Source organism: Panthera leo, chromosome B3 (assembly GCF_018350215.1).
Source record: "Panthera leo isolate Ple1 chromosome B3, P.leo_Ple1_pat1.1, whole genome shotgun sequence".
In the NCBI taxonomy this organism is placed as follows: domain Eukaryota; kingdom Metazoa; phylum Chordata; class Mammalia; order Carnivora; family Felidae; genus Panthera; species Panthera leo.
The window spans coordinates 22,866,738-22,880,201 of NC_056684.1; the positions used below are offsets into that span (position 1 = coordinate 22,866,738).

Genomic DNA, 13,464 nt, shown 5'->3' on the forward strand with positions numbered 1-13,464 from the left:
CAGATGAGGTATACAACCTATTTCTGATTCAACCTCACTGACTTGTGAAGTTTTACTCCTGAATTAAGGAAATCTTACATTTCATCTCACAACATAAATCACTGCATTATTGTGATAAATGCAGCAGTGTCCTTGAGAAAGTTTCATCACTGTGGTTACTACTATCACTGGTAGTGCTCTTGATGCTCAGGTCTATTCAGAGAGTATGGTAAAACTGGGCTCCCACCATCTAGAGTAGAAATTAGAATAAAGACAAACACTTGCATGTTATGCTGAAAGTATATTTATATATATAGATATAGATATTTATTTTTCTGCAGACAGCTTTTACTGATGAGTCATTTTAATGTTCAAAGAACAGCCTATTTCAATACTACATAATCTGTACCAGAATGAGATGGATAGCTTCTCAATTCATTTCACAAGCCAGCACAACTCTGATACCAAAACATAACAATTATAACACAAAACAGAGAATCACAGATCTCACTTAAAAATACAGATGCCAAAATACCAAATAGAACAGTAGCCAATTGAAATCAACACCACATGAAAATGTACAAAGCTTTGGCAGATATCAAGTTGAACCAAATTGAAATCCAAACTTACACACATAGAACTGGAACATAAACACCAGAAACAAAACACCCCCCCACCCCCCACCCCACCCTGCCCCCCTGTCAGCGGCCTCTGGCCAGGGACCCAAAGGAATGAGATATCTGCGGATGGAACCACATTAGCGGGGAGGGGAACTGCTGGTGGGGTCACCAGCATTATCACCAGATCCGGGCTCATCCTCATCCAAATCTTCAGACTCACACTCTGCCAGTGCTTCAAAGTACTGGAAAGGCCAGCACTGTGGATCTCTCTTATGGAGCTTGGCCAAAAACCTCAAAACAAGCATCTTGCTGGTTTCTAGGAATGCTCGGGGGCCCCAGAGGAACTCATATTCTGCTGGCTCTGTATAGGGTATTCGCCTGTACTCTAGGTACTTCTGCCTTACAAACACTTCGGTGATGAGCTTCTTTGTATTTCCGAAGAGAGCATGTGTCTCTCGGACATCCAAGCCTAACCTGTACAGAAAATTAAAGATCATGTTCTCCCTGACACAATTGCCTTTCATAAAGATGAGACTCAGGACCACCATAAGAAGGCCTAACTTGGGCCTGTCTAAGTAGGATGCCACTGGTTCACCCTTATGGTGCCCCAGCTTGTTGATGATAATGTAAGAGTGGTTTTCGGGATCAATTTCTTTCAATTGATAACCAAAGACACACTCTAGCTTATTGTTGGCACGGTTAATGATATCCAAGCACTCATCTTTATATTCACGAATGATGAATTTCACCATCTCTGAGCGCTTGATGGGCACCTTGGCTTGGTCCTTGACCAAGAGGAACTGCACCAATGCATTTGCTCTCTCATCCAAGGGAGACAATGGCTGAGTCTCCAACCTGGGGTCATTCTGGGTGGCACCAAATCCCTGAGAGAGACTGGTGAACTCAGAGATAATCAAGGGCTGAGGGCTACCTGGGCTTTCCCAGAGACCCAGGGCCCTCGAAGTGCTTGGGCCCTCCCAGGCACTCAGAGCCCAAGTTGTGCTGGGCCCTTCCCATCCACTCAGGATCCTGGAGGTACTAGGGCCCTCCCAGCCACTCAGGCCCCGGGAGGTACTTGGGCCCTCCCAGTCACCCAGGACCTGGATATGGTTTTCAATCTCCCAGTCATTCAAGTTCAGATTTTCCCAGGGTCTCGGTGCCTGCCAGTCACGCAGGGCCAGCATTTGGCCACTGCTGTCCTCTTCGGTATTCAGATGTTTCTTCTTCCGGGTAGCTTTGCCAGAGCGACGTGGAGGCTCAGCAGAGGTTTTCGAGGCCTCTTGAATGGTGGCCATTGCCTTGGGGGCAGCTGCCGTAGCCATCAGGATGGTAGGCACTGCCTGGGATGCTTTTGAAGCATTCACATTGGGCTGTGGAACCCATGGAACTGCAGGCAGGGCCTCCACACAGGCAAATGGATCCTGCAGAGCAAGTGGCAGTGACTTCGGGGTCTCTGAGGGGGCAGATGGGCCCTGAAAGGCATTAGAAGAGGCAGGCTGGAACTGGGAGGTAGTTGGAAAGACTCTTGAAGTGGCAGTGAAGTTCTCCGATGTGGCAGGCAAGTTTTTCCAGGCAGTCGGCAGGTGCGCTCGGGCAGCTGACATTGCCTTTGGAGCACAAAAAGTGGCAGCGAAGATCATGCGATCCTTCGAAGGGGCCCTGCGTTCCTTTGAAGAGGTCCTACGTTCCTTCGAAGAGGTCCTGCGTTCTATTGAAGAGGCCCTGGATTCTCCCGATGGAGTCATCAGTGATTTAGCGGAGCCCATGGGAAAATTTGCTGCCGCTATGGGAGCTCCGGGCTGGCCCTGCAAGGCTGTAGGGGGGCCTTGCCAGGAGGGCTGGAGTTGCAAGGTGGGCAGCTCTGCTTGCGGGCCCGAGGGCTGGGCCTGCTGGGTGGGTAGCTGGATTTGGAGGGCCTTTTGGGAGGCCGGGACCCCCTGAAAGGGCTGCTCCATCTGAACCAGTGGTGGGCCCTGCCTCTGGGCCTCCTGGGTGGGCACAGGCTGCCAGAACTGCCCAGGAGCCTTAGGAGCCTGCCAGGCCAGAGCCTGGGTTTGCTGCACTTCCTGGAACTCCATCGACGTTGGCAGCTCATGTGGCACTGGGGCTTGGCCTTTGGGGGCCTGCCAGATGATGGGCGGGCAGTGTGTAGCCTGTGGGGCCGACAAAGGGGCCGACAGCACAGCCTGGGGCGCCTGTGGGCCAGCGGGAGGCGCCGTGGGCACCTGCGTTGCTGGTGGGGCAGTGGGCACCTGTGGCGCTGCCCGCACCTGTGGCGCCGCCCGCACCTGCGTGGAGGGCAGCCTAGCCTGCGGGGCCTGCCGCAGCGGCGGCGGGGGCGGCAGGGCCTGCCAGAGCGGTGGTGGGCTGGCCAGGACCTGCGGGGCAGGCCGGATGGGCGGTGGTGCCTGGCGTATCAGCGGTGGTGCCTGGCGGATCTGGGGTGGAGCCTGGCGCACTGGCGGGGGACCCGGCCTGATGGGCGGTGGGCCCGGCCGGATGGGCGGTGGGCCCTGGCGCACAGTTGGTGCCTGCCAGGTAATTGTCGGAGCCTGCCAGGTGACCTGCGTGGCCTGCCAAGCCAGAGGTGTGGCTTGCCAGCCTTGTGGCGGGGCTTGCCAGCCCGGCGAGGTGGCCTGCCAGCCCGGGGGTGTGGCCAGCTGCGCCGGCGGGGCCTGTGGGCCCTGGGGAACCTGCGGAGGAGCCCTTATAACCTGTGACTGGATTTGCAGAATCAGAGGCTGAGCCTGTGGGGCCCAGGACGCCAGAGGCTGCTGTGCAGGTGGGGCTGCCGGCTGTGCCATCGGGGTTCCTGAAGCTGCAGGCTGCGTGATCGGAGCTCTCGAACCTGGAGGATGAATCATCAGGACTCCGGGACCAGGAGGCTTGGCCATCGGGGCTCCTGGAGGCGGAGGCTGGGCAATCAAGGCTGCCGGGGGCGGAGGCTGAGCCATCGGGGCTCCCGGAGCAGGAGGCTGGACCATCAGGACTCCCGGAGTCAGAGGCTGGGCCATCAGGACTCCTGGAGTCGGAGGCTGGGCCATCGGGGTCCCCGGAGGGGGAGGATGGGCCATCGGTGTCCCCGGAGGGGGAGGGTGAGCCATCGGTGTCCCCGGAGGGGGAGGATGCGCCATCGGTGTCCCCGGAGGGGGAGGATGAACCATCGGGGTCCCCGGAGGGGGAGGATGGGCCATTGGGGTCCCCGGAGGGGGGGGATGGGCCATTGGGGTTCCCGGAGGGGGAGGATGGGCCATTGGGGTCCCCGGAGGGGGAGGATGGGCCATCGGGGCTCCGGGAGCTGAAGGATGCATCATCAGGACTCCCGGAGTCGGAGGCTGGGCCATCGGGGTTCCCGGAGGGGGAGGATGGATCATCAGGACTCCGGGAGTCGGAGGCTTGCCCATCGGGCCTCCCAGAGGGGGAGCCTGGACCATCGGGCCCCCCAGGGCCGGAGGTTGGGCCATCGGAGCCACTGGGGTAGGCGGCTGGCCCTGTGGGGCCTCCCAAGCAGGCTGAGGTGCCTGCCAAGCGGCCAGTGAAGCCTGCAAATCAATCGGAGGTGGATCCCAAGGGACTGGCGGAGCCCGAGAGGAGGCGGGCGGGGCCCGCATCAGAACCGTAGGGCGGCTATAGACCGGAGGCTTGGGGGCCTCGGCCGGGGGACTCGAATCACCCAAATTCTTACTTAGCTGCGACATGTCCCTTTGCTCTGACAGCTGGTGGGCCTTTTCCTCCGACAGCTGCTGGGCCTTTTCCTCCAGAGAGAAGAGAATGCCTACGTGGCTGATCAGAGGATCCCTCCCTGCTGACTGGTGAATAGGAAGTAAGTGCCCTTAGCTCTGCAGCTTTCCGCAGTAAGGAGGAGGGGGGAAGGGGGCTCAATCCCGCCCCTTCCCCGCCCCCGACCACCACAAGTGGATAGTGCATAGGGGCGTCTACCAGAAATCCTGGCTGACACAAGATCCCTTCTCACTCTGTCCAGTCCCCAAATGCAGTCTGGTCAGACTTACCATGGATGAGTTTTCACAGAGGAGTGACAGGAACAGATCTATGTTTTAGAAATCACTGTACTGCAGTATAGAGTAGGAAGAGACCACTGGTAACATGGAAGGCATCCATGAGGGGGGAGATGGTGTGGTCTGAGCTCAGATACAGCAAAATCAGAGCCGGAGGATTAAAAAAAAAGTGCATATATGTACACGAGAGATTCAGGAGTCATAGTAGGCAGCTACTATACTTTATTAAAAAGAGATATAGAAGGCATATAAGTTTGTCCTGGGAAAAAGAGAAATTGCTGGTATAGTTAATTCTCTTAGGGACACAGTGGGAGGCACATAGGAAGAGAGATTTATGAGTATTGATTGGGACATGGGCATTTGCAGTGCTGTGAGACTGCCAAGGAGAGATGCTCTGTAGACAATATTGTATGATGGCTTGGGATTCTAAAGAAAACTGGACTGGGCATTAAGGTACTCCTTAATTGTGGGAGTGAATGTGTTTGTAGGAAAATCATTTAGAATGAAATTCCTGAGATGTGTCTTGAAGAATACAGGCATTTTTAGACACAACAGAGAAAAGTGATGGCAAAGACTACAGAAAGAAGGAAAGAAATTATGGAAATTCAGATGCTTGAGACATCAGTGGAAGATAAAATTTTCAGTACCAGGAAAATTTCCTGTGGAATGGCTGGCACAAGAGAATGAGGTGGGTTTCTTGGTGCTGTTCATCAGTTACAGAGCGGGAAAGAAACTGAAAAAAATGAAGGCCAAAAATGCACTAGAAAATAGCAAAATGAGTGAATAAATAGATCTAAGACTAATATATAGGGAAAACAGATGATGAATAAAATATGAAATTTTGGGGGTATCTACTCATGAGCAAAATCACTTTAAAATTAGACAGATATATACACAGATAAAGTAGAAGTCCTCAAAATTATTTGGTAACACTACACTACTTCATGTTGAAAGGAAGTGATAGTCTCACTTCTAGTTGGATAGTTTTATGGGAATACACAAAATGATAAATAGTAAGGATGTTTAGTTTAGAAGAGACTGCTTTCACCTAGGGCAAGAGTCCAGAGTGACAAAAAACATGAATGATACCACAAGGGGGCAGAAGAGAACGATGAAGGCTATACCTTACTCCTCCTGAAGTACCCTTAGCCAATGTTCCTCAAATTTGGTAATTTATGAATCCCAATCAAGACATAAACACACTCCCAAGGTTACAATTGCCTTAAATAGTGAAGGAATAATTTAAGAGGGAGGTTTCAGGGTTTTATTTTCTGGTAACTGAAAGGATGAGGGATCATTTATTATCCCCAGGAACATCTTCCTTTTCAAAGACAAGCAGCTCTTTCATGGTGCCTAATATGTAATTCCCACATATACCCACAAAGCTGCTTCTACAGAATGGATGCCACCATACTTCATGGCTTCCAGGTCCTTCTTGTACACTAATAGTCCATATAAGACTTCTCATTTTGGTAGGGTTTAGAATCACTTTAGAGGGACCAGCTAGGCATATAACCTTGGTGTTCCCCTATCACCAATTCTGCCACATGAGAGCTACTGTCTATGAATGACTTTGGGATATTGAGTTCATGTTTCAGTCTATGACATTTATACCCTCAATAAAGCATACTTTCTCCTCCTCTAACTAAAATGTATAAATTTCTGAGAGATTAAGTTCTTTTACTAACCAATTTTTTTTCAGGATTATGGCATATTTAACCTTCAGTCCACCATGCTTTGGGCCATTCTACACAATAAATGGCTACTAACAGGGTCCAGTTGTTCTCACTGATTGGAGCTCAATGAATAGCATCACCGCTCAATATCAACTCCCACTAAATTCATTATGTAAAAGGGGGCCCAGTTTATGCCTAAAGGTGATACATAAATGAAAAAAAGAGGTAACGGGAACTAAAAAAACAAACAAAAATTATTATAAATGGAAAGTAGTCAAGTTGTACATTAGCACCAGTATGATTCCTTGTAACATTTTTTAACTGGTAGAGAAAAGTGTGACTATAAGTATATAGTGATTCTCAAGGGGCCAGTAATGGCAGATGAAATGGGCTTATTTTCCTCTGGAAAATCTGCCTATTTTGGACCATCAGTGCTCTCAGATCCAGGCCACTTGACAGCCTAGCTACTCACAAATGATCTACTCCCAACATCAAATACACCTGACAAATCAAGTAACATACAACTCTTTTGTGAAGACAAACTGCTTTAATAACAGCAAAGCCCAATACTGTCCTGAGTACAGTGGGTAATTTGGACTACAAGGTTTAAATAGGTCTCCTAAAACATGCCTTCTCATTATGGGATCTTTGAGCATCCTGAAGCCCTACAACAATTCTGTGTGTATATTCTTCCACTTCTATGCCTCTGAACCAAGTATTAGCAAAATTTCTTTTCCTAGCTTCCCCATGAGACAGTTTAAAAACCCAAGGTGAGGGGCACCTGGGTGGCACAGTCGGTCAAGCATCTGACTTTGGCTCAGGTCATGATGTCGTGGTTCATGAGTTCGAGCCCCACATCAGGCTCTCTGCTCTCAGCACAGAGCCTGCTTCAAATCCTCTGCATTCCCCTGCCTCTGTCTCTCTCTTTCTTTCCCTCAAAAATAAATAAAAACATTTAAAAAAATCCAAGGTGCTTAAAAGCAAAAGACAAATATATACAAAGCATCCATGGGATGTAGGTGTCTGTCTTGTAATTATACAGGACTTTCCATATTTTGATAAGTATGTAATGAAAGGATAACAGAAGTAATTGAAAAAAAAAACTGGTGGAAGGAGAACTGAGAATAGACAAATAGAAGTAGGAAAATCATTGAGTCATACAAAAATTAATTTTTTTATATTTATTTATTATAGGCAAGAATGGAGCCTTCATGTAGACAAGAGCTTTGTTTTGTTCACTCTTGTATACCCCGTTCATCCTGAGTGATCAGTAAAAAGTTGTCTAATAAAAGTGTAAGATTAGCACAAGAAGTACCTATATTTCACTCCTATATAGCTTTCAGACTTAGTGTATATATTTATAAGTGGGTAAAATAATCTTTATGACTTTCAAAAAGTCTAAAATAATTTATTTATGAAATGCTTTTTATTAAGGATTCAATAGGTGCCCAGCACCGTGGTATGAGCAACGCTGCAGATAAAAATCTGTCACCACATCTTATAGACACATACATAGGATCTATAGATATTAACATAGTATTTTAGTGCAATAAAGTGTTACTGTTTGCATTGTTTAAAACTCATATTGGTCATAGATGCAAAGAAATGAGTAGTCATTTATACTTGAAGCATGGGGGATGTAATTATGGAAGTAGCAATGAAAAGAAAAACAAACAAATAAACAAACAAACTCAAAGCTGTTGGAACTTAATGAGTGTCCTCCAAATAGACAGACTGAGTGCTGAAAGGGGCAGAGGAAACAGGATGTATCAGAAGTACAAGGCATGAAAGAAGAATTGCACAGAGTTCATTAAAATTGCATAACTGCTATTTATTGAATGCTTATTATGTGGTCAAATACCATTCTAATATATTCATCACAAAATCCTCAAGTGTTTGGGCCCATTGTACACATCAAGAAATTGAGGCTTATGATGGTAAGTAATGTGTCACAGATATGGCAATATATTGTAGAATCTGAAATTAAAGCCTGACTATTTGTTGCCAAAAGCCAACATTCTTAGCCATTACACTGGTAATTGAAAAAATAATAATAACCCGTGTAATGGCTAAGAATGTTGGCTTTTAGCAACAAATATATATTTATATACATTTAAATTTTAGATATAATTAGAATAAAAAGATGTGCATATATCTAAAGTATTCTGTTTAGTAACCTTTGTCATGGAGTAATCATCTCTCAAAACAAAATAAAGAACATTTTCTTTACCAAATAAATGTCCAACGTGTCCTTTTCTAGTCAATTCCTCTATGTCCAAAGGCAACCACTTTCTGATTTCTCTCACCATATATTAGTTTTGCCTGTTCTCAAATTTCATGTAAATGGAATCAGTACAGTATATACTATTTTTGTATGGAGATTCAATTAAAAAAAAGTTTTAAACAAGTTGTTGGATGCATCAGAAGTTTGCTATTTGTTTATTTGTTTATTTTTTAATTTTTTTAAAATTTTTTTAACGTTTATTTATTTTTGAGACAGAGAGAGACAGAGCATGAACAGGGGAGGGGCAGAGAGAGAGGGAGATACAGAATCCGAAACAGGCTCCAGGCTCTGAGCTGTCAGCACAGAGCCTGACGCGGGGCTCCAACTCAGGACCGTGAGATCATGACCTGAGCTGAAGTCGGACGCTCAACCGACCAAGCCACCCAGGCGCCCCAGAAGTTTGCTATTTGTTTAATGCTAAATAGAATTCCATTTTACTTATGCTGTACCTGTTAATCTATTTATTTATCAATCATCTGTCAACATTTCAGATATTTACAACGTGGGGCTAGTATGAAAAAAAGGATGCATTGAAAATTATTTTAACTATTTTCTTATTATGTTATGTTTATAGAGAGAACATGAATGGGAAAGAGGGGGAGAGAGAGAGAGAGAGAGAGAGCACATGCCTTAAGGAAGCTCCACACTCAACATGGAGCCAGACATAGGGCTTGATCCCACAAACCTGGGATCATGACCTGAGTTGAAATCAAGAGTCGGACTCTTCAGGGAGCCACCCAGGCATCCCTAAAATTATTTTTTGAGCAGGAATTTTTATATTGAAATGAAATATCAGGTTGAATGATGTGTCATATAGTAGATATTATCTTTAAAAAATAATTCCAGTGTAGTTAACATACAATATAATATTAGTTTCTGGTGTAGAATACAATGATTCAACAATTCCATATATCACCCAGTGCTCATTATAATTGCACTCCTTAATACCCATCACTTATTTCACCAATCCCTCCTCCCATCTCCCCTATAGTAACCATCAGTTTGTTCTACATCGTTAAGATGTGTGCTTATCTTTATAAGAAGTTGCAACAGTTCTCCATGGTTGAGTTAGACCATTTTACATTCTACCAGAATGTATGAGAATTCCAGGTGCTCAACAGCTTTACAAAATGTTATGTTGTTAGTCTTTTTTTTATTTTGTTTATTCTAGTGGATGTGAAATCATGATTGTAAAATTTTACACTCCTATTTGCAATGTATGAGATTCCAGGTGCTCCATGTCCTTGCCAAAATTGACATAATTGGCCATTTTGATTCTAGGAATTCCTGTGGGGGGGGGGAAGGTGTATCGTGGTATTTTTGTTTGTATGTTTAAAAATAGGTTATTGTTTTATTTATTTATTTGTTTGTTTTATTGTTTTCTTAACGTTTCATTTATTTTTGACAGAAGGCAAGCAGGGAAGGGGCAGAGAAAGAGGGACAGAGAATCTGAAGTGGGCACTGTGCTGACAGCAATGAGCCCAATGTGGGGCTTGAACTCATGAACTGTGAGATCATGACCTGAGCTGAAGTTGGATGTTCAACCGACTGAGCCACCCAGGTGCCCCAATAAGCTATTTTTAGAGCATTTGTAGGTTTACAAAAAAAAATTGAGGGGAAGAATTGAGAGTTCCTATATATCTCATGCTCCTCTCACATATACCCACAATTTTCCCTGCTATCAATATCTTTGCATCTGAGTGTTATATTTGTTACAATCCATGAACCTGCATTGACACATCAATATCATCTCAAGTCTATAGTTTAAGGTTCTCTCTTGGAGTTGTACAATCTGTAGGGTTTGATATACATATGACATTAATCCACCATTATAACATAATCACAGAATAATTTCACTACCCTAAAAATCCTCTTGTGGTGCCTATTCACCCTCCTTGCTCCAAATGCCTGGCAAACGCTGATTTTTTTTAATGTCACCATAATTTTGCTTTTTCCAGAATGTCACTTTCTTTACAGTATGTAAACTTTTCTGATTGACTTCTTTCATTTACTAATATGCATTTATGATTTCTCCATGTCTTTTAATGGCTTACTAGCTTATTTCATTGTTAGTTTTGAATAGTATTCCATTGTCCGGATGTATGACAGTTTATCTATTCACGTATCTATCTTGGTTTCTTCCAAGACTTGGAAAATATGGAAAAAGCTATTAAAAACATCCATGTGTACATTACTCATTTTTATTGTGGTATAATATGCCACTTTATAGATTTTCCATGGTTTGTTTATCACCTATGATAGGACATCTTGTTAACTTCCAAGTTTGGAAAACTATGAATAAAGCTTTTATAAACATTTGTGTGAAGAATTTGTGTAGACATACGTTTTCAACTCATTTGGGTAAATACCAAGGAGTACATTTGTTGAATTGTATAAGAGTACATGTAGTTTCATAAGAAACTGCCAAACCGACTTCCAAAGTGGCTGCACTTGGAGGCCATTTGTGTATCTTCTTTGTGTATTTCACTCTTTTTCTCATTTCTTAAATTGGCTTCTCTCTTTATTGTGGATTTTAACAGAATTTACATTATTCAGATTTTCTATTTCCTCATTTGCCAGTTTGAGTGAATTATGTTTTTAAGAATTTTTTAATTTCATTTGAGTTGTCAAGTTTTAAAGTTAAAATTGTCATTCTTTGTTAATAATATGTTAATTGTAAAAAAGTTTAAACTTAACAGTTTCTTTTTACTAAATGGAGAATAATAAAATATCCTTTTATTATTATTTCAGTATCTGTATAATATGCAGTATTGTCTTTCTTTCATTCCTGATTATGAGTGATTTGATTTTTTTTCTCTTTTGTATTATTTTGTTCTTTTATTAGTTTTTCTAGGGGTTGCCAATTGTCTTATTCTTTTCAAAGAATAAATGATTGACTTGTGTAATTTTCTCTATTGTTGGTCTGTTTTCTATTTTAGTGATTTCAGTTCTTATTTCTATTCTGTTTATTCTTCTTGTTTTAATTTTGATTTTTTAATTTTACATTATTAGTGTGGAAGCTTAGGTCATTTATATTAAATATTTCCTGTTTTGTAAACTAGTCATTAAAGCTATACATTTCTCTTTCCATCTTATTGTAGAAGCATTTTACAAATTTTAGAATGTTATGTTTTTATTATTATTACTTTGAAATATATTATAATTTTCTTTAGGATTTCTTTTTTGATTTATGGGTTATTTGGAAGTATGTCATTAATTTTCAAATATTTGAATATTTTATATATATTTTTATAATGCTAATTACTAATTTAATTCCAATGTAATCAAGAATATGTGCAATATGATTTTAGTTATTTTAAATATATTAAGATTTTAATGTAATGCCAGTAAGGGGTCTATTTTGAAAAAAAAAAACTCTGTATATACTTGAAAAAAATGTATTCTGCTATTCTTAGGTATAGTTCTATACGTGTCTCCAAGGTCAGTTTGAGCATGTGTTCACATATTTTGTACCTAATTTTTTAAAATCTGGTTATTCTATCAACTACTCAACCATGTTTGAATTTTTTAATATGGTCATAGATTTGTCTATTTCTCCCCTTAGTTACACAATTTAATATAATATGCTATAAGACCTAGGTCACACACATTATGTGTGTGATTATGTCCTTTTGTTTTTGTTTTTTCCTTCAAGTTTTTATTTAAATTCCAGTTAGCTAACATACAGTGTAATATTAGTTTCAGGTGTAGAATCTAGTGATTCATCACTTACATACAACACCCAGTGCTCATCACAACAGGTGCCCTCCTTAATGCCTATCACCTATTAAACCCATCCCCCGACTCACCTCCCCTCCAGCAACCCTCAGTTTGTTCTCTATAGTTAAGAAGCTGTTTCCTGATTTACCTCTCTTTTTTTCCCCTCTATGCTAATCTGTTTTATCTATTGAATTCCACATATGAGTGAAATCAGATAGTATTTGTCTTTCTGACTGACTTATTTTGCTTAGCGTAATACATTTTAGCTCCATCCATGTCATTGTAAATGGCAAGATTTCATTCTTTTTTATGGCTGAGTTATATATATATATATATATATATATATATATATATATATGCACATATACATATATACATATATACATATATATATATGTAACTGTGTGCATTTCCCTGGTTATTAGTGATGTCGAGCACCTTTTCATGTACTTGCTGGTCATTTGTATGTCTTCTTTGGAAAAATGTCCATTCACTAACTCTGTTTATTTTAAAAATTAAAATAATTATAATTTTTTTTCTAGTAAGTTTTATGAGTTTTTTAAATATAATTTTCAGATATTAACCCCTTATTATATATATAACTTGAAAATATTTTCTTCCTCCCATAGGTTGCCTTTTCATTTGCTGGTTGTTTCTTTTGCTTTTTAGTTTGATGTAGTCCTACTTATTTACTTTTGCTTTTGTTGCCTTTGCTTTTGCTGTCAAAACCAACTAAACAAACAACTTTGCCAAGACCAATATCAAGGAGATTTTTCCATGTTTTCTTCTAGGAATCTTATGGTTTCAGGTTTTATTTTTATTTATTTTTAATTTTTTAAATATTTATTTTGAGACCAAGACAGAGAAGGGGAGGGACAGAGAGAGAGAGGGACACACAGAATCTGAAGCAGTCTCCACACTCTGAGCTGTCAGCTCAGAGCCTTATGTGGGACTTGAACTTGTGAGAGATCATGACGTGAGACGAAGTTGGATGCTTAACCAAATGAGCCACCCAGGTAACCCAGGTTTCAGGTTTTAAATGTTCAAGACTTTAATGTGTTTTGAGTTTATTTTATATATGATATAAGAGAGTGGTCCAGTTTAATTTTTTTTTTTTTTGCATATGGCTGTCCAGTTTTCCCAACACCATTTATTGAAGAGACTATTAT

General features: G+C 42.2%; 1 protein-coding gene across 1 annotated transcript; it reads right to left on the bottom strand.

Moving 5' to 3' along the window:
* Nucleotides 1-736: 736 nt before the first annotated feature.
* MAGEL2 (MAGE family member L2) lies at nucleotides 737-4,297 on the bottom strand. Its single transcript, XM_042941242.1, has one exon. It carries the CDS (start codon nucleotides 4,295-4,297, stop codon nucleotides 737-739), a length of 3,561 nt encoding a protein of 1,186 aa, XP_042797176.1.
* Nucleotides 4,298-13,464: the final 9,167 nt, after the last annotated feature.